This window comes from Patagioenas fasciata, chromosome 20 (genome assembly GCF_037038585.1).
Source record: "Patagioenas fasciata isolate bPatFas1 chromosome 20, bPatFas1.hap1, whole genome shotgun sequence".
Lineage (NCBI taxonomy): Eukaryota > Metazoa > Chordata > Aves > Columbiformes > Columbidae > Patagioenas > Patagioenas fasciata.
Window position 1 is genome coordinate 1,085,272 of NC_092539.1, and position 25,810 is coordinate 1,111,081.

The following is a 25,810-nucleotide window of genomic DNA, read 5'->3' on the forward strand; positions in this document are numbered from 1 at the left end:
CTGTGTTTGTTTCTAAGATGTGGCTTAAAGCCCCGAGTACAAGAGCCGCATGTCCTGCACCGCGCAGCCCTCGGCAGCCGTGCCAGGACAGCGCCCGTGGAGGGGACAGCTGGCTGGGGAGGGGTTTGGGCTGTGTTATTTTAATTAGGGAAGGCACTCAGCTCTGGGAAGGAAACCAAGGCAGCTCTTTGTGCAAAAGCACAGAATCACTGGTAAAGAGGTGACCTTTCCGTAACACTCAACTCGGGCTCCAGAAGCACCAGAACAGCGAAACGCGACATGGGGACAGACCCCGCGGTCCAGGCCTCGGGTCAAAGAACCACAGAGTACTCGAGAAGACTCTTCCCAGACGTGCGAACCCTCTGTTGTGCTGGGGAGCACACGGAGCAATTGAGATGGGCTGTGACGCTCAGAGACTCACCTGACACAGGAAAAAGCAATGAGCTTCTATCGGGTGATTTAGGTTTTTGCCATCTCACACGCGATACAGAAATGTGAAACAAGCATTTTTCTCAAAGGTAGAACTGAACAATCTTAACCTCAGATTTAAAGGACAAGGACAGTAAAGCCACTCTTGGCAAAGAGATTCAGTTTCCCAGGAACAATTATGTAGAAAAGAAGTCAGTTGGACCAGCACACTCAGGATTGTGTTTGGGAAAGTAATGATTTATTCTCCTTTCTTTCAACTCATTGTGAAATGAATTATTACTCTCAACCCAATCATAAGGCAAAAAAAATCACAACACAGACTCCCACAGTCCCATTTGTAGAGTCAATTATATTAAGACTTCAACAACAGAAGATTTTTGGTGAGCATTGGTATGTGTTCCGCTGCCTAAGAAATCTGTTTCCTCTACAAAAAACTCTGGGAGTTTTACAAACCATAGCAAAGTCATTAATTAAATGATTAACAGGAGCTTCAATTGAGGGCAGAAGGCCAAAGCAATGCAAGTCAGTAGGGTCTGGGTAGTTTCACTGCTTTTGTCTTTGTTTTGTTTAATCTCGTTTCAAGCCTCCAGCTCTCAGGCAGCAGCAGCTCCTCAGTAACACCAACCCCCGCAAACAAACCCACTGCAGGGGTTTCCTCCCAGTCTCAACAGCATTTTCCTTCTTTGCTGTTATGTCAAACAAAACAGTCTCAGGAGCAGATGGGTTGTGCACACAAGGCACCGCCCCGGGCTCCACGGCACCTGTACCGGAGACATCGGCTTCCCGGGCTCCTGGAGCCACGCGAGCTGGGGAGCGCGAGCGTTCTGCACACACTTGTCATGCTTTGCAAATCCCAGAGTTCTCTGAGGACACAAAACCGTGCGTTTAAGGAATTCGTAAGATTTCTCCAATTCCATAAGCCATCATTAGTACAGGGAATGATAAATACTCTTTAAAAGACTTAAATAGTGGTCCCAAGGGTAACTTCTGACTCCAGCAAACAGAATTATCAGCATAAAACAAAGAGATGCATCTGACTTTACAAATACTATAAAATACACACACCCCCCTCAGCCACTGGCAAGTTAATCATTACAGTCAGCTTTAATTAGTTCCGTCTATCAGTCCCAGGCTCGGAGGGGACCGTCCACCGCAAACCAGCCCCTTCCTGCCACTCCCGCTGGTGACGGGAAAGGACATTTTGGTGAGAACCTCTGCAAGAAATACGAACAAGTAAATTTCTGAGAACTCATCTGTGAATACAGGACTGTCCAAGTGGCCACAAAACCAAAAGGAAAAGCACTACAGAAAGCTGACCTCCAAATCCATGCTTTGTATTCTATTCGCACGAATAAAAATGAAAGATCCCAGGGCTGACAGAAGATTCTGAAAAAACACCTGGGTCTGTTTTGTATTCGAGCAACCAAACAGATTTCACTAATTCTATTTGGACCAGGAACTGTTGTAATACACTCAGACTGTTTGCTTTTCATACCACTAATGAAAATACTTCTACCCAAAGTGTTTCCAAGGACAAAAAAGAAGAAAACTTCTCCACAGTTCAAGAAACAATGAATGTTTGTGGTACAGGTGCAGGTCTGTTTGCAGCGGTGGATGCGAACGGACGAGGGAGCCGGACTGACAATGACACCCCATGTGCTCTCAAGCTTTCCCGGTGTGCAGCCTCAGAAAGCAGCTTTCAGTCAGAATACCTGAGTCTAACTGACGCAAATAATATAGAAAATGCATGTGTAGTTTCACTTGTGTTTCACATTATCTCCTGCATTCCTGCAGATAAGTTAAAAAACCGCAATACCTCTACAAAATTAGACACTACTTTGAGCCAAACCAGCAGCAAATTCTCTTCCATCATTCATTTCAGCCACGGCTCGAACTGACGGTTCAAAGTGCTCTATAAAACTAAGACACTGTTCAATGGACGCTTTGCTGCTCCCACCGTGCTGCAGCAGAGCTTGGTCACAATGACACCAGAGCGTGGGCAGCGACGCTGACAGCTCAGCGCTGCCCGACACCGCTACGGTTCTTCAGTTTACCCCACTCACCACCTGAAACACCGGGCGCTCCTAGGGCGGAACGGCGCAGTAACCGAGTGTTTCGGTGAATCCAGAATAAACCAGGAACCTGTGGGCTTGTTCCTTCTCTCCAGGGACAGTCCTGTGCTGTAAGACAACTCGCTGCACTCCTGATATTTAATGAGCGTTTAGTAAGACTGACACATGTGAGTTCTGGTTCACCAGAGCCTCAGGAACGTCGTGGTCCATGCTACAATTCTTCTCTGGACCTCAGCATCAATATGAGGAAAACCAGCTCAGTATGGCACAGCTTGTCCATCCCCGAAGCAGGGATTAGATTTAAGACTGACATGACTTCTCCAAACCAGAGATGCTTTCCTAAAGGTTTTGTTTTAAGCCAAAAAAAAAGGTGCACTACAGCATCTCTTAAACCCTGAACAGTAAAGTGACTTGAAGACAAAAACACCACCATTGGAAGGTCAACTGAGCCCCAGTCTACGCTGGCGCCCAGATAGGGAGCGGATGAGCTTCTGTGTTAAATACGTATTTGTCGAGGTTGATCAAGTCTATGTCATCTGAGAAGAGCAGAAACATGTATTTGAGTGTTTCCCCAAGGAAGAAGCTCTCCATCTTATCTCGCGGCTCTGGGTTGCTGGGGTTCTGGACGTTGTTAATGGAGGTGTAACCGCCTGTAGAAACCTGCGCCAAAAAGAGAAAAAGAAATAGTGTATATTTTGATAATCTAAAATAGGTTATTTTCACTTGTTAACATCCAGATGTGCTTTGAGAAAGTAAGTGCCAAGAAACAAATCAGCATGTTTGTCATTTGCATATAAAACTTCAGTTATGAAAAAAATCTCATTGCATTTTAAAAGAAACCACAAGGATAAAATGAAGCAACATGTCCATTTAGGCTTAATTTAAAGAGGTTTCACAAAAACCACACCCTTGAAGTTCTGGACAAATGTACAGAAAGTAACCAGTGCAATTTCTACAGGAGAGTTGCTTGAAGTACCATGTCTATTCTCTTGAGAAGAGACCACGGGTATTTAATGCCCATGGGTGTCTAGGCCACATCTCACAGCACAGAGCGATATCTGTGTAGTCAGCATGAATACAAAATCCCTCTATTAAAACATTAACACCATTTTGTGGCTGTTTTGTTCTTTGTGCCATCACCAGAGGGTCCTTCCGAACCAGCCAGGTCCTCTGGGCGCTGAGTTCTAAAAAAGACAACAGCAGAAATTCTGGCAGGTTCCGAGAAGACGCAGAGACCCTTGGGCAGTCTGCGTGCGGCTGCTGCATCCTGCTTTCACATCCACGTAACACCAGCTCTTTCCCGACTGTGCTAAGTAGCGTACGTCAAACTGTATGGCACTGCGGGAACTCAGTTCCTCTCTGTGTTCTTATCAATTTCCTCATAGGCATTGGATGGATCTTGGAAGAGAGTAGGTTTCCACAGCTCTTGTTAGAGAGGGAATGAGTGAAGTGAACACAGTCCTGACAGGACAAGGTTGGGACAAGCTGACCTTACCCGTGTGTATTTATTGAAGTTCTGCAGGATTTCCCAGCCCCAGTCCTGGTATTTCTTATCACCCGTGAAGCGGTACATATAAAAAAGGCTTTCCACAGTCTCTGGGCGCAGTAAGTTGTGCCTGTCTGCAGGCTGGAGGGAGAAAAGGCAAGAACCGTCAGACAAGGGATTTCCTCAAGGACACGTGCAGGGAGAAAAGTAGTGATTCCCATCTCCATCTACCACAAAGAGCTTATTATGTATAACTCAGCTTCTAAGTACACTACAGAGGAAACTAAAAGCAAATTAAATTAAAAACCTAGAATAATAAAATTAATTAAACAATACAATTAAAAACCTAGAAAGTGAGGCAGCAAAAGAACAAGCTGCCCCACAACAGAGCACATCACCAATGTCCAGATGGGAGTTTGGACAGCAGAACAGATACAGAGAAACCATCAAATTACAATTCAGGCCAGCCAGTTGCTTACCTTGATTTCCACATCTTTGTGGCCCTTTTCTGCATGGAGATTGAAGTGCACGATCTCTGGACTCAGGCCCGTCTCTACCTGAGCGTACATCTGGTAACAGGTTTCTATAAGAGCTTCGGCCAGCTGCATATGATCAGCCGTCAATCCGTTGTGAGCCCCCAGCGCCAAAGTACCAGGCAAAAAGCAAACCAGGTGATCCTGCAAGACAAGACAACTCGTACTGGGAGAAAATGACACAGCAGACATGTGTGTGCGTGTGCGTGCGTGTGTGTGCACCTCTCTGTCCCCTACCTGTGTGTCTTTTCTTCATTTGGGTTTTTTGTTGTTTTGGTTTAGTTTTACGTTTCAGGTACCAATATCTTGAGGGTAACTTTTTAAACAATCTGACTTAACGCAGTGTGAGGCAGGCAGGATCATTACAGACACATCACTCATTGGACAGATGTACAGGATGGTGTGTTTTTCTGTCAAGTCTCTGAAAGGGCTGAGGCCAGACCAAGGGGGAGAGAATGACTTTTGGTTTCCAGAAGTGGCCATTTCATAGCAGCTCATGAAGGGGGGTGGGCAGAATCCCCCCAAGGTTTCTCAACAGACACAACTCAAGGGAGAACATAAGGGACAAACTGATAACCTGAATTTGATTTTAAACCTACAATGGAACAGAGATGAGAGTTGGCCACAGAAAACAAAGCTTTGGAAGAGGGGGAGAGGTCAGCTGAAGGAGATTTTAATAACTCTGAAATAATCACCTCAGCATCACTATAGGAGAGGCAACAGCTGCAGAGATCGTCAGATCCACTGACAGCACTGGAAAACATTGGTGAGCTTTTGAGCGCATTTCTGTCCGAAGGCTCAGCCCTTGCGGCAACGTTATTTGGGGTACAGAAACGGTTACGGCTCAGGTCTAAAGGCACTGAAGATGCACAAGCACCGTTCTCCTGGAGCCGGGGTCCGGCTGGTCCATGCGCAGCCCCCGCTCTGCCGCCCGTCCTGGTCACAGCACAGACACCTCCACAACCGCTTCAGCTGTGTCTGTAGGGCCGTCCAGACAGTTCAGTTCACCTCCACAACCGCTTCAGCTGTGTCTGTAGGGCCGTCCAGACAGTTCAGTTCACCTCCACAACCGCTTCAGCTGTGTCTGTAGGGCTGTCCAGACAGTTCAGTTCACCTCCACAACCGCTTCAGCTGTGTCTGTAGGGCCCGGGCCGGCGGTGTGAAGAGCGCTCCTGCCACCTTCCCAGCCAAAGCAGCCACACTGAAAGGGCTGGGGGCCCACTTCTTTCTTAGCTTTTACTTGCCACAGCAAACAATTTGTTCAAAGGCCAAGAAGACTGGTGTTGCTACAAGAACTGTGCAACATTTGTCAACAACCAAGATTAATTTAGTTAACTTTCCAACAATACATTAAAAACCAGATTGTATGAAATGCCCAATACGCATGCCCAGCAAAATTCAATTTACAATACAAGGCTGATTGCCCTCATTGAGGAGCTAATCCAGCACTGACATTGCAAACGTAACCATTACAGATTGATGTCACATGGAATTTCAAATGATTCTTACAGTTCAAAATGAAAACCTGGGTTTCATCACCCAAAACCACAGTGCAAACACCGCACAAGCACCTGGATGGACCTTTGAAAGCTTTGTCCAGTCCTAAGGGAAACGGTTGAGGGTGGGGAAGGTCAACACGGAGACAGGAGATGAACATCCCTTGTTTTTCCAGTTGGTCGGGGTGCAACACCTGGGGAGCCTTTCACCCAATAACGAACACCAAACCCCCGGGACAGAACCAGGTGCACTGACACATGCAGAAACCCGAGCCGGATCTGTCTGAACTGAACTGTGTCACAGCGTGGGATGGGGGTGCCCCCTCCACCCAAACCCAGCACATCTGAACAGACTGTGGGAAATCCCCTGGAAACCAGAACCAACCATCTCAGAACCACTCCAGCAGGAAACCAGACAAGTCAAAGCACTCACTGAAGCTCACTTCAGGTATGGAAACACAACGTGCAAGGCTACACAGACATGAATAACACATCTTAAAAAGCCACACACACATACAACACTTGCACGAGACTTTTAACTGAAAGACCTTAAAATATATGTTAAAAAGTATGAATGCACAGATTAAGAGAAGGGTGTTAAGCTCAATCAATTTTCCCTACAGCTAACATCAGTGCTTTACTAATCCCACATATAGAAAAACAACCTAATGTCATGAATGGACAGAACCCTCCAATATTATAACACTTTTCCTTTAACCCAGTAGCACAGCATTGGATCACCTGCTGCTTTTGATGCTAACTCTGAAAAGCCAGGTGTGCCAGTGTCCACATGTATTTTTGAACTATGGAAAATAAAAAGATATATAAAATAGGCACTACCTCAACAGTTTCAGATGCTGGAATTTTATGACCAAAACAGAAAAAGAAAGAAAATTTGTCTCTAGCACCAGATGTTCAGTCTTATAGGAACACAACTGCATTTACTGCAGGAACTCAAGGTGAAGGCCCCTGGTTTGCACAGGTGACTGGTGCCTACAAACTAATTACTCAGCACTGCCACCACAGACTAGATATACAGTCCTGGCTTTTTCACAGCTATTTTTGTTGTTTTTTTCTGGTTGTTTTGTTGTTTATTTGTTTGTCTGTTTGTTTTCCTGGGAGGGGGAAAGACAGCACAGCAGTTTTGCATTTGCCCACCCATATGTTTGGGGACCCTTTTTGGTGGCAGTTTTTCAGTTCTTTTGTTGTTTTTCTTTTGTTTAAACGCAGTTGTACTTCTTACCATCTTGGCACTGAAGTGGCCGTGAGCGAGCTCTCCCACGAAAGTGAGCTGCTTGGGCTGCGACCTCTGCACAAGATGCTTTTTCACCCCTTCTATGGCTCTCACGTAGTCTTCCAACAGCCTGTGGAGTGAAATCATTCCCAGTTAGTCACATACATGCTGTGAGAACACGTTTAATCACAGTTGACACTCAACACAATCCTTCCGGAGACTGCTATTTCAGTCTAAAAAACAGTATTTAAACAAATGTGAAAACTGACATAAAACCCTCAAAGTCACCATCAACAGGACATTAATTAGTTACCCTCGCAATGTGGCAACACGGGGTTTACTTTTCAAGTAAAACCTTTATTTAACTATTAAACAATCACACAATCCCAGCCTGGTTGGGTTGCAGGGACCTCTGTAGATCCCCAGCCCAGCCCTGCTCACGCAGGGTCACAGAGCAGATCACACAGGATCTCAGGGGGTTTGAATGTCTCAGAGAAGGAGACTCCACACCCGCTCTGGGCAGCCTGGGCCAGGCTCTGGCACCTCCCAGCAGAGAAGTTTCTGCTCATGTTCAGATGGAGCCTCCTGTGTTTCAGTCTGTGCCTGTTGCCCCTCACCCTGGCGTTGGGCACCACTGAACAGAGTCTGCTCCATCCTCTCACACCCACCCTGAGATACTGATCCACTGATCAGATCCCTCTCAGCTTCTCCAGCTGAACAGCCCCAGCTCTCTCAGTGTCTCCTCATGTGAAAGATGCTCCAGACCCCTCAGCATCTTTGTGTCCCTCCGCTGGACTCTCCAGTGATTCCTTGTCCTTCTTCAACTGGGGAGCCCAGAACTGGACACAACTCCCAGGGCAGAGCAGAGGGAGAGGATCAACCTTCCTGACCTGTTGCTCACACTCTTCCGCAGACGCCCCAGGTACCATTGGCCCCCTCGGCCACAAGGCCACATTGCTGACCCATGGCCACCCTGTTGTCCACCAGGACTCCCAGGTCCTTCTCTGCAGAGCTGCTTTCAGCAGGTCCACCCCTCACCTCTGCTGCTGCCTGGGGTTGTTCCTCCCCAGTGCAGGACTCTACACTTGCCTTTGTTGAATCCCACCAGGTTCTTCTCTGCCCACTCCTCCAGCCCATCCAGGTCTCGCTGGATGGCAGCACAGCCTTCTGGTGCATCAACCATTCCTCCCAGTTTGGGATCATCCGCAAACTTGCTGAGGGTGCACTCAGTCTCTTCATCCAAGTCACTGATGAGGAGGTTGATCAAGACTGGGCCCAGCAGGGACCCCTGGGGAAGCCCACTAACTACAGACCTTCAACCAGACTCTGCACCGTCGATCACAGCCCTCTGAGCTCTGCCATCCAGACAGTTCACGATCCATCTCACTGTCCATTCGTCCAACCCACAGTTCCTGAGCTTGCCTGTGACGATGTTGTGGGACACAGTGTCCAAAGCCTTGCTCAAGTCAAGGCTGACAACACCCACTGCTCTCCCCTCCCCTCCCCAGTCAGCCATGCCATCACAGAAGGCTGTCAGGTTGGTCAAGTGTGATTTCCCCCTGGTGAATCCATGCTGACTACTCCTGAAAACCATCTTTTCCTCCATGTGCTTGGAGATGACATCCAGAATGAGTTGTCCCATCACCTTCCTAGGGATGGAGGTGAGGCTGACTGGCCTGTAGCTTCCTGGGTCATCCTTCTTGCCCTTTTTGAAGGCTGGAGGGACGCTGACTTTATTCCAGTCCTCAGGCACCTCTCCTGTTCTCCATGACTTTTCAAAAATGATGGAGAGCAGCTCAGCAATCACATCTGCCAGCTCTCTCAGTACTCACGGCTGCATCCCATTGAGGCCCATGGATTTGTGGATGTCCAGTTTGCCTAAATTCTTTCTGAACGAACCCTCCTCAACCAAGGCTAACTTTCCCTTTTTTCAAACTTTCTCTTCTGTCTCTAGCGTCTGGGATTCTGGAGTGCTGGTCCAAGCAGTAAAGATGGAGGCAAAGAAGGTATTCAGTAACTCTGCCTTCTCTGTATCATCTGTCACAAGGGCACCCTCCTCATTCAGCAGCAGACCTACATTTCCCCCAACCTTCCTTTCGCTGCTGATGTACTGGGAGAAGCCCTTCTGATTGTCCTTCACACCCCGGCCAGATTTAATTCCAAGTGGAGCTTGGCCTTCCTCACCACATCCCTGCACACTCCAACAGCCTCCTCGTATTCCTCCCAGGTGGTCTGTCCCTTTCTCCACATTACATAGACATCCTGCTTCCACCTGAGTTTTGAATGGAGCTCCTTACCCATCCATGCTGGCCTCTTAGTCCCTTTACTTGATTTCTTGCTCATAGGGACACATCGGTCTGGAGCTTGGAGGTGATGTTTGAATATCAGCCAGCTCTCTTGGACCCCCTGCCTTCTAGAGCCCCACCCCATGGGATTCTTTCAAGTACGACCTTGAAGAGGCCAAAGTTCGCCCTGCTGAAATCTATGGTTTTAATCCTAATTGTTGCCCTGCTTCCTCCACACCGGATTCTGAACTCCACCATCTCATGGTCGCTGCAGCCGAGGTTGCCCCCAACCCTCGCATCTCCAGCCAGTCCCTCTTGGTTTGTTAGAACAAGGTCCAGCATCACCCCTCTCCATGTTGGCTCCTCCACCACCCGCGTCACAACGTTGTCACCAGTGACCTGGGGGAACCTCCTGGGCTGTGCGTGCTCAGCTGTGTTGTCTTCCCAGCAGCTGTCCAGGTGACTGAAGTCTCCCGTGAGAACCAGCGCTACTGTGAGGCTGCTTCCAGCTGTCTGTAGAAAGCCTCATCAACCTCCCCAGCCTGATTGGTTGGCCTGTAGTAAACACCCATGACTGTGTCACCCTTGTTAGCCTGTCCCTTAACTTTTACCCATAAGGACTCAAGTTGTTTTTTCATGCCCTCCTAGACAGTTCAATACAATCCAGTTGCTCTCTCACATGAAGTGCAGCTCCTCCAGCTCGCCTTGCTGGCCGGGCCTTCCTAAAGAGTCCAGAGCCCACCAGGACAACACTCCGGTCGGGTGAGCTGTCCCAGCACGGCTCTGTTGTTGCAATGAGATGATGTCCTTGTGACTGCACCTCTTGGTGCTCTGAAGCAGATTCAGTCAGATCAGGTTGCCTGAGGGCTTATCCGTGCATTTTTTTAGTAATTCCATCCCAAGATGTAGTAGTATGTCCATCCAAAGACGGAGATTCAATGACACTGAGCAAACTTCTCCAATGTTTGACCACTCTTGTTGTGAAATATCGCTTTACAGTATTTAATTGGAATTTTAATTGGACAAAAACTCCATCAAATGATTCCATTTTGAGGCTCACAAAATGCCATCATTCACACTCCCAAGGACAACGGTTCTCCATTTACAGTGAGGTACGGCTTGGAAAAGGCAGTGACACCAACTTTCTTTGTAGAGATGCACCTGCTCTGATGTAAAGGAATGGTTCAGAGAGGCACACTGTCACTCTGCAGGCATTAAACCCCTCAACATGAACAAGTCCAATATAATTCGCTTATAAGCAACACAAACTGCTTAGATTTTTTTGTCTTGTTTTGAAGGAAACCTTTTCTGACATCTCTAATTCCTCTGCGCTCTGCAAACATTCTCTTCCACTTGACTTAGGTAAGAGAAGCATAAGAGACCTAAAGCAAAACTTACACAGACATCAAACTTCAGTCTCTTCTGTCTAAGAAAAGTTATTGCCTCTGGACCAAAACTCCCACCTCAACCATTTGTGGGATTCACCTTTCCCCAACAAACCCAGAGAAAACACAGACATTGTTGATGAAACAAAGTATCATAAGTATTCCAGAAGCATCTAATTATGCTCCATATCCGCTCCAAAGACTTAATTCTCTTCTCCTGTCTGTAACACTCCTCACGTCTGATGCTGCTGAGGAAGCAAAGCTTTCTGACTTGTTTTTGAGACTAAGCCTAACTCTCATGTTGTTTGTACAAGTTACCACAGGGCCGCTTGCTTGCTTAGCTTGCTTTAAAAAATATATATTTTTTTTGTTTTTCAGTTGACTGTTGGGCACATACATTATTTTTCCTTAGGCAGAAAACCAGGACAGAAGATTTTACAGCTCACACCGCTATGAGAAGTGGAAAGAACTTACTCGTTTTCTTTCTTCCCTCCCTGAATCCATTGCTTGAGCAAATACTCGTAGTAGCTGTCAGCTCTGGCTCCCAGGGTATAGACCCCCAAGTGAGTGAACTGCCCACTGTTGGTGTTTATGAACATAGGCACTAGTCCATCATTTTTCCCTGAGAGGGTGTGAACGTGCTTCATCACCTCATCTACAGCTTTCTAGAAGAAAGAAAACAGCACACAGAAATTACAACTACCAATGATGTACAAAACTGTGGTAGTAACTTCACACCCAAAACAAATCTTTAACTATTCTTCCTCGAATCTGCATCAGGGACATCATGTTCAGCTCATACAATCTACTGAATACAGCATTTCAAACTGACTCTCAAAACATAGTGTTCTGGGTACAATTCAATACTGTGAAATAATTAGTTATTTCCGTTCCCTCCAGTAAGGCCACTCGAACGCCAGTGCTATGGCATGGGACCATAACCTGACTTAAACACACTTGCAAAGTAGATGTCCAGCTAAAACAACAGCTACGTGAATCATGCGATAGCTCAACCTTCAGCTGAGGATGCGGTTTAAAACAATAAAACAACATCGCCAAACAAAAGAAGAGCAGGAAATATTATTTCCCCTGGAATTCTTTTCATTTCAAGTGACTTTCTCTTAGGCTGTGGCCTGCTGTCAGACCCTTATCTCGTGAGTCACAGTTTAGCTCCCTGGATGGCAACACCAAAGTTTTGTTCTTCGCATTTAGATAACGGCATTAAGAAACCACACGCAGAGCTCTAACCACATTAAGCAATGCGCAGTTTCACACTCTGCTGTTCAGCTTCGTATTTTTTCAAAATCTGATAACCTGGCATCAAACGAGAACGTCAGTGACAAAAACAGGGAGCCTGGGGGGGTGGTGCTTGTTTGGGTTTTGTTGTGGCTTGGGTTTGCTGTTTGCATTTTTGTTTCATGTGTTTCTAAATCAAAAACTGTTTCTGAGGGAGGAAAAGATTATTTCCCTCCACTATTGCTTTCTGAGATTTAAGAAAATAATTGGAATTACTTTTGTTTCTTTTCCTTCCCCCAGAGTTTCACAACTCACTCAACGTCACTTTGAGACTACAGAGAGCAAGTATATTGATGGAGAGTCAGTGGTGGAGCTGTGGAGAGGTGAACAAAGAGAAAACCATCGACCGATACTTCCATACCTGGAATTTCTCATCTCCAGTGAGACGAGAGAGCTCCCTGAACTCCAGCTGAATGCTGGTCACCTCGGCCACGGTGCTGTCGGATGTCCAGCGGGGTGGGTGCGCGGTGCCCCGGCCGATGTTCACATCCGAATACGGGATCTTGGACGGGGTCTTGAACGCTGGCATGAGCCTGTTCCCAATGTCTTTCTAAAGAAAACCCAAGAACACAGGACAAAACAACAAAACCAAAAATAATTATGCACACACATGCACATCCCTTTAGACTTCATTTCACCAAGCAGACAGGAAAAGAAAGAACAGCAGCTTAGCTTTAGATGTCACAAGAGAGCCAAGAATTAAAAAGGGTCCTGGATTTATTGATAGCAATGAGTACAGAGTTTTAATTTGCTCCCAGCATCCCAAGCCATGGCTGAGTCTGCAATCCCTGTGCAACACTGATATAATCCTGACATCAGTCACTGCACCCAGCTAATCTACAGAGGCGGCTGATGCTGTAAAAATGCACAGAAAGGGCAACAAAACACAACTATTACTCTTTTCCTACCATTTCCTTCTTTTTTTGTTTCACAATCTTTATGACGCTCAGCTCCTCACCAACAGAAGAACAGGGATATAAGAACACCTGATAAAGCACAGCGCGGCTCCGAGGTTACCCAGAGAGCAAACAGAACCGCAGGCTTAAAAGATTAATGGTAAATCCCTTTCCCTTCACTTTAAACATGAAGCTGTTAAAACCCAGCAACATTTAACTCGCTGGTGAATCCTCCCTCAGCTCTGCCCGGTGTGGAACACCAATCCGGCCCATCGGTCAGACGGGTCACTCACGGCTTTCTCCAAGAAGAGGCTGTCTCCAGAGAGGTGGTAGGTGCTCAGCAAGCCCCCCAGGATACGGATCGTGCTCTCAAACAGGTTCACATCCACGTTTTTATCAAATACTAAATCGTTTGCTACCCATTTTCTTGCTTCTTCAAACTCTGCAAGGTATAAAAAGTAGTTCAGTTACGAATTTCTGGAATGTTCCAACAACCAGACTAAAGACATTAGTGCTCCATATATCCATGGCAGCTACTTAGAGCTGTCTACAGATATCCTAATGATAGGTGGAAAAGTAAAATGAATAGCACATGCTGGAGAAGCTTGACTGCCATCAGCTCCATTCCCATCCAGCATGCCCCGCAGACACGTACAGACAGGAACAGCCAGCAAAAAGTTTCTAAGAGTATCTCCTGAGACACCAGGGGTCACTTTAGTTAACAGCCGTCGGTCCAGCAACGCGCTGCCGCCTACTGACCCACAAAACCCCGACAGTCTGGAATTGTTTTCCCCAGAAACAAAACCAGTTGTTTACCGCACTACTGATTCCAAATGGAATGTAAAAAAGCCATTTTAGATTCAACAGCTGGTTTATCAGCAGCATCAGCCAGTGATGGCTTTGGTCCAGGGTCCAACAGGAGGGAGTTCACGCGTCACCACGCAGGCCGAGAACCGAGAACCTCCCACAGAACCTTCATGTACACCGCATTTTGTACCCAGCAGAAACCCCAGGAGCTTTCTGAGGCCATCAGCAAAAGAACTGCTATCAAATACGCAGCCTTCACCAAGAACACTTCTAAATTACTAATATTCATTTGAAAAGCTCTATGCAGTTCGCAATGAATTTTTAATCGAGAAAAAAAAAAGCAGCACAATGTCAACACGATGGAAGTTCAAGACAGGCTGTTCAGCCCTAGAGCTGCAAACTCATGATACGGAGTTCTCATTCGATTTAGTATTTTACACAAACTCCAAAGGCAGACGAGATAAACCCATGGAAAACGTTCACTGTTTATTGTCACTTTACTAGGAGCTCTGTTCTTCCTATCTTGACACCAAAAATGTGCATGACGATGAGTTTACAAAGGTGGTTCTATCTACCAAGGTTAAATAGACACGAGTTCCAGAAATCTTCAAATACCACTAAAAAAAAAAAAAACCACCAAAACACACACACAAAAAAACCCCAACCAATAACACAAGCACCAATACTCTTAAATACTGATTAAGCACGTTAATTAATTAATTAATTCCTTACAGAAACAACCTTCTGAAATTCAAATATGAAATCCTGGTGTTAGGACTGATAAAACACAACCTGGGGGTTGTCAGCTAACGACCTACGAGCAGCATCGGGCAGCAACCCCAGAGTGGCTGTTCAACGGCACAAAGAGAGCACTTGGGTCTCAGCACAGTGTCCTGGTTCTGTTAAAAACAAGTTTCTCTTTTAGTGAATGTGCCTGTCAGCTAAAGCTTCATATGAGCTGCATTTTCCTGGAGAACAGATCCATGTTTTGGTGAACACAGCAATGGATGTGAGGTTACTGATAAGGACAGAGTCACATCTTGCGAGAGGGGCAACGAGAAACAGGTGACCAGAAACTGACCAACGGACTCTAACATCCCATTCACGTGAATACTTCATATAAAGTGGGAGATCACGAGGATCCCGGCCCTTTTCCTTATGGCGACATTAAGAGAGGACCTTGCTGGTCGTCCCTGCGAACTGAGGCCAGTGACAGACTGAATCCAGCTCCGGTTGCTGCAGAGTCCAGTCCAGGACTTCGGCTGCCAGCTCTGCAGTTCCGGGACTTCCAAGATTGGTTTTGTATATTTTGTATTATTTTCTCTATTTTATCAGTGGCATCAGTAAAATATCTTTAATTTTTCCAACTCTCTTCTCTCTGTCCTTCTTTCCCTCCCGATCGCCTGTGCTGAGTGGGAAGGGGGAAAGGGGGTTAACAATACATCTGCCAGGGTTTTATTGTCACCCCGCAATCTAAGCCTCAACACACAGAAACAAAAGTCAGGAGGCTTATTAATCCATTCCACAGTTTCTAGGACATATCCACTGTTATATGTAATGGTAGAATATTTTTTCTGGCTCAAAATTATGTCCTTTAACATAGTTGGGTTTTTAAAAAATATTTCTTTTTATACATAAACATATATGTATGTATTTACCCTCACAGGAAAACTAAACTTATTGGCCACAGGTAATAAGCGTTCCCCTCAAAGTATTTTGAGTATGCGCTGCCTCAACAGAAAACAAGGAATTCGGAGGAAAAAAATACTACCTTCTTTTAAGCCTAAAATCCACATGGTATCCAAGGCGTCAATTAAGGTAAGGCCAAGTCCAAACCACTCGCTGTAGGACTTGGACAAAGGCTTCAGCTCATCGTGGCCCCAGGAAAACTCCTTGTACCCCTTCCAGGCATGGCGGAACGCCTCGATCACGGCCAGCTGGCGGTCATTGATGGGCACTGCAAAGGGAAAACAGCACCTCGCTCAGGACTTCATCTTGACTTGAGTAAGGCATTTGACACAGTCCCCACAGCATCCTCGCTGCAAAACTGAGGAGTGGGTGACCGGGTAGTGAGGTGGACTGTGAACTGGCTGAAGGGAAGAAGTCAGAGAGTCGTGGTCAATGGGGCAGAGTCCAGTTGAGGCCTGGATCCAGTGCAGTGCCTCAGGGGTCAGTGCTGGGGCCAGTACTGTTCAGTATATTCATCAATGACTTGGACGAGGGAATAGAGTGACTGTCAGCAAGTTTGCTGGTGACACCAAGCTGGGAGGAGTGGTGACACTGGAAGCTGTGCTGCCATCAGAGACCTGGACAGGCTGGGGAGTTGGGCGGGAAAAATTTAATGAAATAGAACAAGGGCAAGTGCAGAGTCTTGAATCTGGGCAGGAACAACCCCAGGTTCCAGCATAAGTCGGGGAACGACCTATTAGAGAGCAGTGTAGGGGAAAGGGACCTGGGGGTCCGGGGCACAGCAGGGTGACCATGAGCCAGCACTGGGCCCTTGTGGCCAGGAAGCCAATGGTACCTGGGGTGGGTTAGAAGGGGGTGGTCAGTAGGTCAGAGAGGTTCTCCTGCCCCTCTGCTCTGCCCTGGGGAGACCACACCTGGAATATTGTGTCCAGTTGTGGCCCCTCAGTTCCAGAAGGACAGGGAACTGCTGGAGAGAGTCCAGCGCAGCCACCAAGATGCTGAAGGGAGTGGAGCATCTCCCGTGTGAGGAAAGGCTGAGGGAGCTGGGGCTCTGGAGCTGGAGGAAACTGAGGGGGGACTCATTCATGGGGATCAGTATGGAGGGGGGAGTGTCAGGAGGATGGAGCCAGGCTCTTCTCAGTGACAACCAGTGATAGGACAAGGGGTAATGGTGAGGGTGGCAGAGCCTGGCCCAGGCTGCCCAGGGAGGTTGTGGAGTCTCCTTCTCTGCAGACATTCAAACCCGCCTGGACCCCTTCCTGTGGAACCTCAGCTGGGTGTTCCTGCTCCATGGGGGGATTGCACTGGGTGAGCTTTACAGGCCCCTTCAACCCCTGACACTGGGATTCTGTGATTTCTGCAGGGGAGTTATGCAGCTGTACCAAACAAATTCTGCTGCACTCTACTCAAAACAAGCCTTTTTCCAAACTAAATGATCAGTGTAATGGAAAAACCATCCTCAGATTATGCTTTTCCTCTGCAGAATCACCAGCCAGGGTTTCAGGTCAGCAGCTCAGCCAGGTGGAAACAGTGATCTCTCCCTGGTAAAAAAACAAGTCACTTCTGCACACAAAACATTAAAATAATCACACGCAGTTAGATGAGTATCAGCAAAGTTCAAAGACCTGAAAGTCAGGAAATACCAGAATTCAGACTGATTAAATCAGCTGCAATTCAGCTGCTGAATACATTCGCTTAACAATACGATTCTAGGCTCATTTACCACATGCCATTTTCTCTTCATCTTCCCAGTCTCATTCATTGCTTTCTTCTAAATTTAAATCCAGTTATACAAAACTATTTCTCTTGAACTTTTCATTTAATACAAAAAAGAAAGAAAATTTGCATTTTCCATCTTGGACAAAGCTTTGTCTTTTTCCATGGTTCTACTGAAATTTTTGCTTACAGTTTCCCATGAAGTTGAGCTTATGTTACACACCCAACATGAATCATTTCAAGCCTCCTAGCTGACATTTTTCAAAGCCACAAACACAGATTTCTGGAGTCAGAAACACCAAGCAGCACAATTAACTCCACATATATTAAGCCAGCACAAGCCGAATGTATCACACTGCAATGAGCCATGTTCATTATATCAGAACTTCCTTGTGTGAACGCAGAAAGCAGAACAACAGCTTCTCCGCTCCATGACGACGGCAACTGCAAGACAACTGCTGCGGCTCCCTGGGCAGCCTCAAAAATAGCTCCGCTTAATTCAGGGAGGAAGGAACTTCCCGTGTTTGCAGAACAAAAGTAAAAGCGTTGCTGAGAGGGAAACGGCCCTTCCCAGCCCTCGTGTTAAACTGCCTGTTCCTGCAGGGAATGGGATCTCTGCCTCCTCCCAAAGGCTGATTTCAAACATCTGTCACTACAACTGATTTTCAAATTCTGCAAGCCAGTGAGGCTGTCAGGGGGGAATAAGGACACCGAAAGACTTGGATGTTCTAGGTAAATAATCTTTCTGACATTTTTTGTTTAAAATGAATAAATAAATATGGTAGATGTGTGTGGGGAAGAATTGCACAATTTCAATCATAAAAGGGAACAGAAATAAAAGGATCATTAACTGCACTATTTACCTGGTTCCTTCTGGTCTTCGGCTTCCACAGATGAAGGTTTTTCTGGTTCCTTTATTTTACTCGAGGGAGGTTCAGTGCTTTGGTCGGTTTCTATCACTGCTCCTCTCCAGCTGCAAACACAAGGGATTGTCATTGAGCCTTAATGTGATCAAAGGTCAATGCAAATGAATAAGACTTATCTCTGCATTTCCCTTCCCTCATCATACTTTAATAAAACAGGAGTTGGATTTTGTGTCAAGGATCAAAATAACCATGTTATCCACAAGACATTTTTTCTGTTCAAAGAAACTCATTTGCACCAGAGAAATTTCACTGGATTAAGAAACGTGTCTTACTGGCTCTTGGAATTTCATTAAATAACTTGGTAACAGAATTTTAAAAAGACCTTCTAAAAAGAATGACAACATCTGAAAATGCTGCATTAGATTTATTTTGTCACCTATCAGTTCTGAAACGATCGCAAGAGTCAATAACACTAAAAAGTATCACGCCATGACGATCATCAAAAATTCATGAACGAGCACAGAGGACGGGCCATTTTAAAGTAGTTGCTTTACTGTCTAGGGGTTCCAAGCCTTCCCTTCCGCCACGGAGGCATAAATCAGTTTTCAGAGGGTTTTATTAAGAATCTCCTGAACGCGAAGACTTTCAGAATGGACTTCAGGTCAGGCCAAGTTCATATTAAGATCAATCGATCTTGACCATGCTGTTTAACACACAGATATGTTGCCTTTGAGTTCATGATATGCCTCCTGAGGGAACCAGGCTTACAGGCCTTTAAAGTTTATAGTTCACAGTCAGCATATCTTACAACTTACATAAATCCCATCATTTAATTTCCTACTTCCATTCTTCAAACTGGAAATGAGTCTCCCCTACGGTTTCATTGCTTTCCTAAGTTTGCTTGTTACCACCCCTTGAACTCTATGAGTTATAGCGTAAGTGGAAGCACAAGAATAAGACACTTCCAGTCATTCTGAGAGATTTCTGGACAATACCAAGAGCCAAAACGCTGATGCAGGCAGAGCGCTGCTGCTGTGATCAGCTCAGCTGTCAGCGCTGAAAAGAACACGAACATTAAAAAAAAAACCCTAGTGTTCCAAATCTTAAGAACCTTTGCTGAACTTGTAATAGTCTGTTCTATACCCAAGTTACAGACCCTCACATATTCCCAAATCAAAATATTTCAGTCAATAATACCTTATGGAATAACTCCATATAAACGTAATCACAGCAGCACAGACTGTCTGTAACAGATATTACTGTGTCTGCATAAGGGGTCTTTGAATTGTATGATTTTTCTTTCATAAGGAACAAGTGTATCTTGTACAGCTCCCTGCACACAACTACACACACACATACAGAAAAGCCTCACAATTTTCACTCCAACGTCCAATAGATTTGGGGGTCTGGCAGAGCACTGCAACTTGCTGGGAACTTTTCTACCTGATGACAGATTTCTCTGTTTTCTCATTTCGCTCAGCTCGGACCAGCTCGTGTCCGACACTGCTGGTGTCATGGCGGCTCTTCGGCCGCACGTCCCTCCGCGGCGGTTTGATCTGAAGGTTGGAAGGACCGCGCCGAACGTGAGGCGGCTTTGGAGGCTTCTGGAAATAAAGAAAAAAAATATGCTTGGTATGTTGCAGAGATGGTGAAATTCCAAACCATAAATCACCAGCATACCAGTGTTACAGATAACTCCAGATAAATCTTATTTTGGTATCTGCCCTGAGTGGAAAATACACTAACGACCTTGCTTTTTCACTTACCTTTGGTAAAATTATCCAGTTCGTAAGTTTACACAGAGAAATTACTTTTAAACTACCTCTAGTGCTACCAGATATTAATTTAACACAAGGCACTGCCAAAGGATTGTAAAGATACCTGGTTCCATTTTATTAATACTAGGGACAGTAAATGCAAAAAGCACGCAAAAGAAAATCCTACCCAATGCCGATGTTAGATAATACCAAGAATTACTATACAGTATTACGTGTACATTTGTGCATGGTGAGGGAAAGATTTAATACAAAATTTCATATCTATTAAATGGAAATCCCCAAATTCGTGAGGTAAATACATGAAGAGCAACCAGTATTGCCAGTATTCCTCAGCTCCACTAATCCACAGCGTGCTGCTTTCCCATCGCATCCCCCACAGACGGAACCCTTCACAACTCACTAACATCGCTTCTGTTTGCAGTTACTCTTCAAGCCAGCAGAACAGCCGTTCCCACTCAGTGTGATGCTGACGGTTTCCTACATCTCACACTCCATCCCGGCTCCTCGCAGCAGCCAGACTGCTGTCCAGAGCGCTCCCAGCCCAAAATCATTAATCACAGCAGGAAACTGCAGCCTCAAGAAAGAGGTGACCATGACCTAAAGCCCTGGCACTGCTGGGTGTACCAGTCATCGAGAAATAACACACTGAACACTTAAATAAAAATGGTAGAGCTAGGAAATACTACACCAAAGGCCCTTCTGAGAGGAGAGCGATCCACCCAGAACAGCTTTTTATTGCGAGTCCCTTTTCCTCAACAACTGTTGGAAACAAGCATGATTTGCAGCTTTCACAAACTCTTTGGCAGGTTTATAAAACTCATTTCTTCCCATAGTACCTGTGGTGAAAGCTCTGGGTAGTCTCCACGGTTGGCATCTGCTTTCTGGGGTGCTGGGAGAACAGCTGGATTTGCCAGCTTTAATCCAGGAATTTCTGGTTCTGTGTTCTGCTCATCCAGTGGTTTGTTTGTTAGACCTGGGCACACAAACACTGCTCAGCACAATGACCCAACAGCTCCCGCTGCACATCTCTAAGTTTGCTGCACATCTCTAACAGTTTGCTGCACATCTCTAACAGTTTGCTGCACATCTCTAACAGTTTGCTGCACATCTCTAACAGTTTGCTGCACTCACACACCAGATGTACCTCCAGAAAGTGTTTCCATTCACAAAACGTGGATAAACACTAATCGTTAGATAAAAAAGTGTCATTTGGTATTAACACTCTCCCCAATATACACAGAGGCTGCTAAGAGGCACATGTTTTTTTTTTTTCAAACTACTATTATTTTAGCTTCTCAGTAGATAACATCAAAGGTAAATGTGCCTTCACATTGTAGAAAAGCATGGAATTTCTAAGGTGATGGACAATCAAAACCAAGAGAGGATGACCTTATCCTACTGTTTACCAATATCTACATGCAAACATAAAGAAAAAACACTCACAGCCTCCAAATTTTGATCAACTAAAATAAAACGTTGCTCTAGTCAAGATAAACAACAAAAAGGCACATGAAAAATATTTCTAATTAAGTAGAAATAAGTCATTGAAACACGTCCCATAAACTCATCTCACAACTGCACTTTAATGGATATACCCAGTCATTGCCAACAGAAATCAAAACTACTTATAAGAACTACAAATTAAAACTAATTATAAGAACTACAACAATCTCTTCAATGCAACAGCAATTCCATTAATTCTGAGCCCCACGGAACACATACTTTTCCACGGTTCCCCCACGCTTGTGTAGGAAATGACTCCACAGACGGTCAAGAAGGCAAACACAAAGAGAATGACGCTCCGCTGTAGTCGAGACAGTTGCTTCCATTTCTTTAGGAGAGAAATAAGAGTTAGAATATTTAGCATGACGGTAAGAACCTACTCAGTTCAAAAATAAACTCTCTATCAGTTCTTTCAGAGTAAGAAAGAAACCAAGTAGGTTTAATTTTACCCTCTGTTTCCAGCTGCAGACATCCATTGGTTATTTTGTTTGATGACAGAGAAAACAGAAACATAACCCGCCAGCACGGCAGGTTCAGAGAAACATCAGAGCCACGTGCTGCAAAACGTCCGAGACAGGCGAGGGCCAAGAGCCCCAGAGAGCACCACCAGCAGTGACCGGCCTGCACAGCTGCCCAGATGTTAACTGCAAAACAAGCCCAAAGCCTCTTTCCTCCCTTCTGGCTGGGGAGGTGCTGCAGAACACACGTGCAAAACAAGAAACAGAAGGTGGTAGGAAAACTATAAATGTTACTGCAGCAAAGAAGGCTCAAAATAAGCTAAGGACCGTCCAGCAGACAAGAAAAGTCTCTGGAAAACATGTATGGAACTGTCACACAGATCAGGCCCTGCCACCCCAAATAAAATCACCAACTCGCAGCAACATGAAAATGAAGCAAGCCAGCAAGAGCAAGCCACGATGTTTTCAAGTTTAGTCCTGGGCAAAACTGTGTTTTTAAAACTGAAGTATATACAACAAAATCACTAAAAGTCAGACAGCAAATGCTACATTAGTCCGAGACATTTCCTCCATTTAGAGAGGGAGCAGTTGGAGTTAAACATTAACTGCTAAGTTACTATTTTGTTAGATTCCTGCCATTCCTATCAAAATTCACCAGAGCCGCATTTTGTTCCTCATCGCTGTTTTTTACATACAGAGGATGCCTCAAAAGTCAGTGCTACACTCCAGAACAACCTGCAGCTTCCTAGGAAGCACCTACACCCCACAGCACCTCCAGTGCTTCTAACCCTCTTAATAACAATCAGTAGCTGCAAATGTTTCAGTGAAGCACCATCCATGTGCTCTCATTGCCCAGCCCCACAGCACATGTCCTGTCTTCCTCCCACGCTGCTGACAGGACACCAATCCTGTCCACTCTTCCCACGAACACAAGATGCTGATCCCAGTCCTTCACCTTCGACTCTGTCTCATCACCCAAAGTTGCAGAGGACACCTGGAACCAGCAGCCCTGTGTCTCCTCAGGGTAGGATGGGAGAAGAGGCACTGACTGCAGAGTCTTGAGATGGTAGGAATGAGGCACAAGAATATACAATGACATTCACCACCATCATGCTTTTTTTTTTTTCTGACAAAGAATAAGGATAAAAGGGTAAAACATCCCCACATGTCCTCAGCTGTTAATAAGAGAGAAGCTGCCATATTTGCCTCCCTGAACGAGTTCCTCATATGCTTCATGTAACCACCTATAGGTAGCGACACCTCATCCCCTATTGCAAGGAGGGTCATCGGGTCCTTTTGACTCAGACTCTCCCACCTGCCCCCTCAGCCCAAGACTCCTGCCCCAGGCAGACAAGGTCACATCTGCACAGACCCCGTTCCTCACATTTCAGCCTTCCCACAGAAACCAGAACTGTTCCGTTTACTTTCCCAGGGCAGAGAATGGGGCTTCCCCTTCAAGTCCTAAACCAGGGGGCAAAGGCATCAAGACCAAATCTCACCCCCCTCCACTCCTGCTCAGAGAATGCAATGTTGCCCCCCCAAGATGCCTCCAGCAGAGAGCAGGATTCCCCTCAAACACACCGCGCATCCTGCTCATAAAAAATAAAGCACGACCTGGAGCATCAACCAGCCTGCGCTGCACAAAACCCCCAGCCGGGGAGAGCTGCCCCGAACACGCGTGAACAGAGCGCCGTCCTGAAGCCGCCTCCCCAGAGCACGGAGCGGCCCCATTACCCAGGCGGCCTCACGGCCCGGGGCGGCCCCACTGCCCAGGTCCCGCAGCTCCGGGTCCCTCCCCAGCTCGAAACGGCGGCCCCAGGGCAGGACCCAGCACACAGTCCAGCTGCACCCAAGGCCAGGGATAGCTCCCCCAGCCCCAGAGCGCTCCCTCAGTGCCCGATACCCCGGCACCAGCCCGCGGTACCGGTCGTCACCGCCCGGCTCTCCCGGCCGGGCCGGGGCCCCTCTCGGTCTGGAGCCGCCCTCACCCGCCAGCAGGAGCGCCGCCTCCAGGCCTTGCTGTTGTTATAGCCGCCGACGCCCACCGCCTCCTCCGGGCTGAGGGTGACGGAGATGAAGTCCCGTCGCGGCGGAGAGGAGGAGGCGGCGGCGGCGGCAGCCGAGTACATGGCGGCGCCTCAGGGCCCGCAACCCGCCCGCCCAGCGCCCGCCATGATGCCGCTCCCAGCACAGAGCGCGACGGAGCGGCCACTTCCGGGAGTCGCTCAAGCTCTAGAGCACTTCCGGAACTCTATGGCGCCCCTAGCAACAGCCGCTCCGCGCCCTGGCAACGGCGGGTCCGCGCTCTCCGCGGATGCCGCGGGGTTGCCGCTCTCGGCCTGAGCTCGCTCCGGGCAGCTCTTTCGGGCGGAGCGGTGGCCATTCGAGGCTGAAGTTCTTTCCCTCCTCCCCTGGCTGGCCTCGCCTGACCCGCCCTCACCAGAGCCAGGCCCTGCCCAGAGAGGACTTCAGCTTCCCCAGGTGGGAAACGAGACCTAAGGACAGGCCGGGAGTCCTCGCTTTTCCTATGTGTTGTGAGATTATAATATAGAGACCAGTCACAGAAATATTGACATGAAAGGAACAAATGGAAATATGCACATGGGAGGTCATCAGGAAAAACAACTGGACAACAATTAACAGAAGGGCCTGCCCATGACCAGAGCTCAGGAAGGTGGGAGATCCCCCTCTAGTGCAGCCACAGCAGCGACGAGGCGCCAGGAGGTGGCTGCATGCAGACCCATCGCTCCTGCGGACCCATCGCTCCAAGACTCATTGCTCCACAGCCCCATCGCTCCTCCGGCCAGGAAGGCGAGCCTGGCAAAGGAAAACCCCAAACACTTGTTGGCTCCCGAGGACAGAGAAGAGCTGTTCCATGTCATTATCACCTGCCAGAGCCAGGTCTGCCAGCCAGCGTCCCTCATGATGCTCTGCATCACACACGCAGAGTCCCGGGCAGATGATCGGGGAACGCAGGCCTGAGAGCAGACAACTGAAATCTGTGAGAGGATGTGTGAAAAGCAACTTAAATGGTTGCCCAAATAAACCTGTAAGATCTGGCACTGTGTTTTGGTACTTAGCAGGATCCACTTGTCCCACACAATTCCCTCCCTCACCTGCTTCTCCACAGACCCCCAGCAAATAGTGCAAATAGTTCTCTGCATCTTCACAGGGCAGAGGTGGGACGTGATTGCTGTGCACAGGAGCAGGGAAGGGTGCTGTTCAGTGATGTGCCCATTCAGCCCCACACCACGACTGTTTTTCTAATAACCATTACTTCTAGATCGGGTTTGTAGTCCAACAGGAAAAAGACAAACATTGAAGCAGCTGCTTTAAGACTCCTGCTTCAAATACTGGCACTGAACTCCCTTTCAGCTGTGCCTGACTATGCAATTATCATACATCATTTGAACCTTTACATTCAGAATTTACCTCACACTAGATTTCCAGATGAAACTGAAAATTGGGTGTTTTTCTGAGTACTTCATGATTAAAAAAACTAAGCAAGCAAATACTTCTGGAAGCTATGAACACTTGGAGGAACAATTTAACAGAAATCTGAAAGCATTCATGCATTTTTAATATTTATTTTCCTATCACAGGAAACTACTGATTCATGTAACTTAAAACCACATTAAAAACCCCAGCAGCTTTCACATGGGCACCAAGAGAGAAACATGGGGTGAAATAGGTAAGGAAAGAACAATATGCTGGGATCAAAACTAAATGCCCAGAAGAGGATGACCTGTCATTTGTGAAAAATTACCAACTGCCCCTACTGATTGTGCTTTAAACAGAGCCCTGATTAGAAATTGCCTGCCACGAGAAGCCGAGCAGAAGTTGCATTACAGTGAGTACCCGTTACCTGCACAACAGCTGCA

General features: G+C 46.7%; 1 protein-coding gene across 1 annotated transcript; it reads right to left on the reverse strand.

The window, feature by feature from the left end:
* Positions 1 to 645: 645 nt before the first annotated feature.
* MAN1B1 (mannosidase alpha class 1B member 1) lies at positions 646 to 24,138 on the reverse strand. The gene is made up of 13 exons (XM_065853520.2): positions 23,918 to 24,138; positions 21,691 to 21,799; positions 20,805 to 20,941; positions 19,634 to 19,794; positions 18,188 to 18,297; positions 15,691 to 15,876; positions 13,406 to 13,554; positions 12,578 to 12,766; positions 11,395 to 11,585; positions 7,260 to 7,380; positions 4,467 to 4,664; positions 3,997 to 4,128; positions 646 to 3,161 (listed from the first exon to the last, which is right to left on the reverse strand). Exons 1-13 carry the CDS (start codon positions 24,056 to 24,058, stop codon positions 2,958 to 2,960), a joined length of 2,028 nt encoding a protein of 675 aa, XP_065709592.2. The 5' UTR covers positions 24,059 to 24,138; the 3' UTR covers positions 646 to 2,957.
* Positions 24,139 to 25,810: the final 1,672 nt, after the last annotated feature.

What these genes read in the sequence shown, in the direction of transcription:
- MAN1B1 (XM_065853520.2), bottom strand. Translation starts at nt 24,058, where the DNA reads ATGTACTCGGCTGCCGCCGCCGCCGCCTCCTCCTCTCCGCCGCGACGG. An exon ending in GGCGGCGCTCCTGCTGGCGG is followed by an intron (nt 21,800 to 23,917) that starts GTGAGGGCGGCT and finishes TCTCTCCTAAAG; the next exon opens with AAATGGAAGCAACTGTCTCG. An exon ending in ACCCAGAGCTTTCACCACAG is followed by an intron (nt 19,795 to 20,804) that starts GTACTATGGGAA and finishes CTTTATTTCCAG; the next exon opens with AAGCCTCCAAAGCCGCCTCA.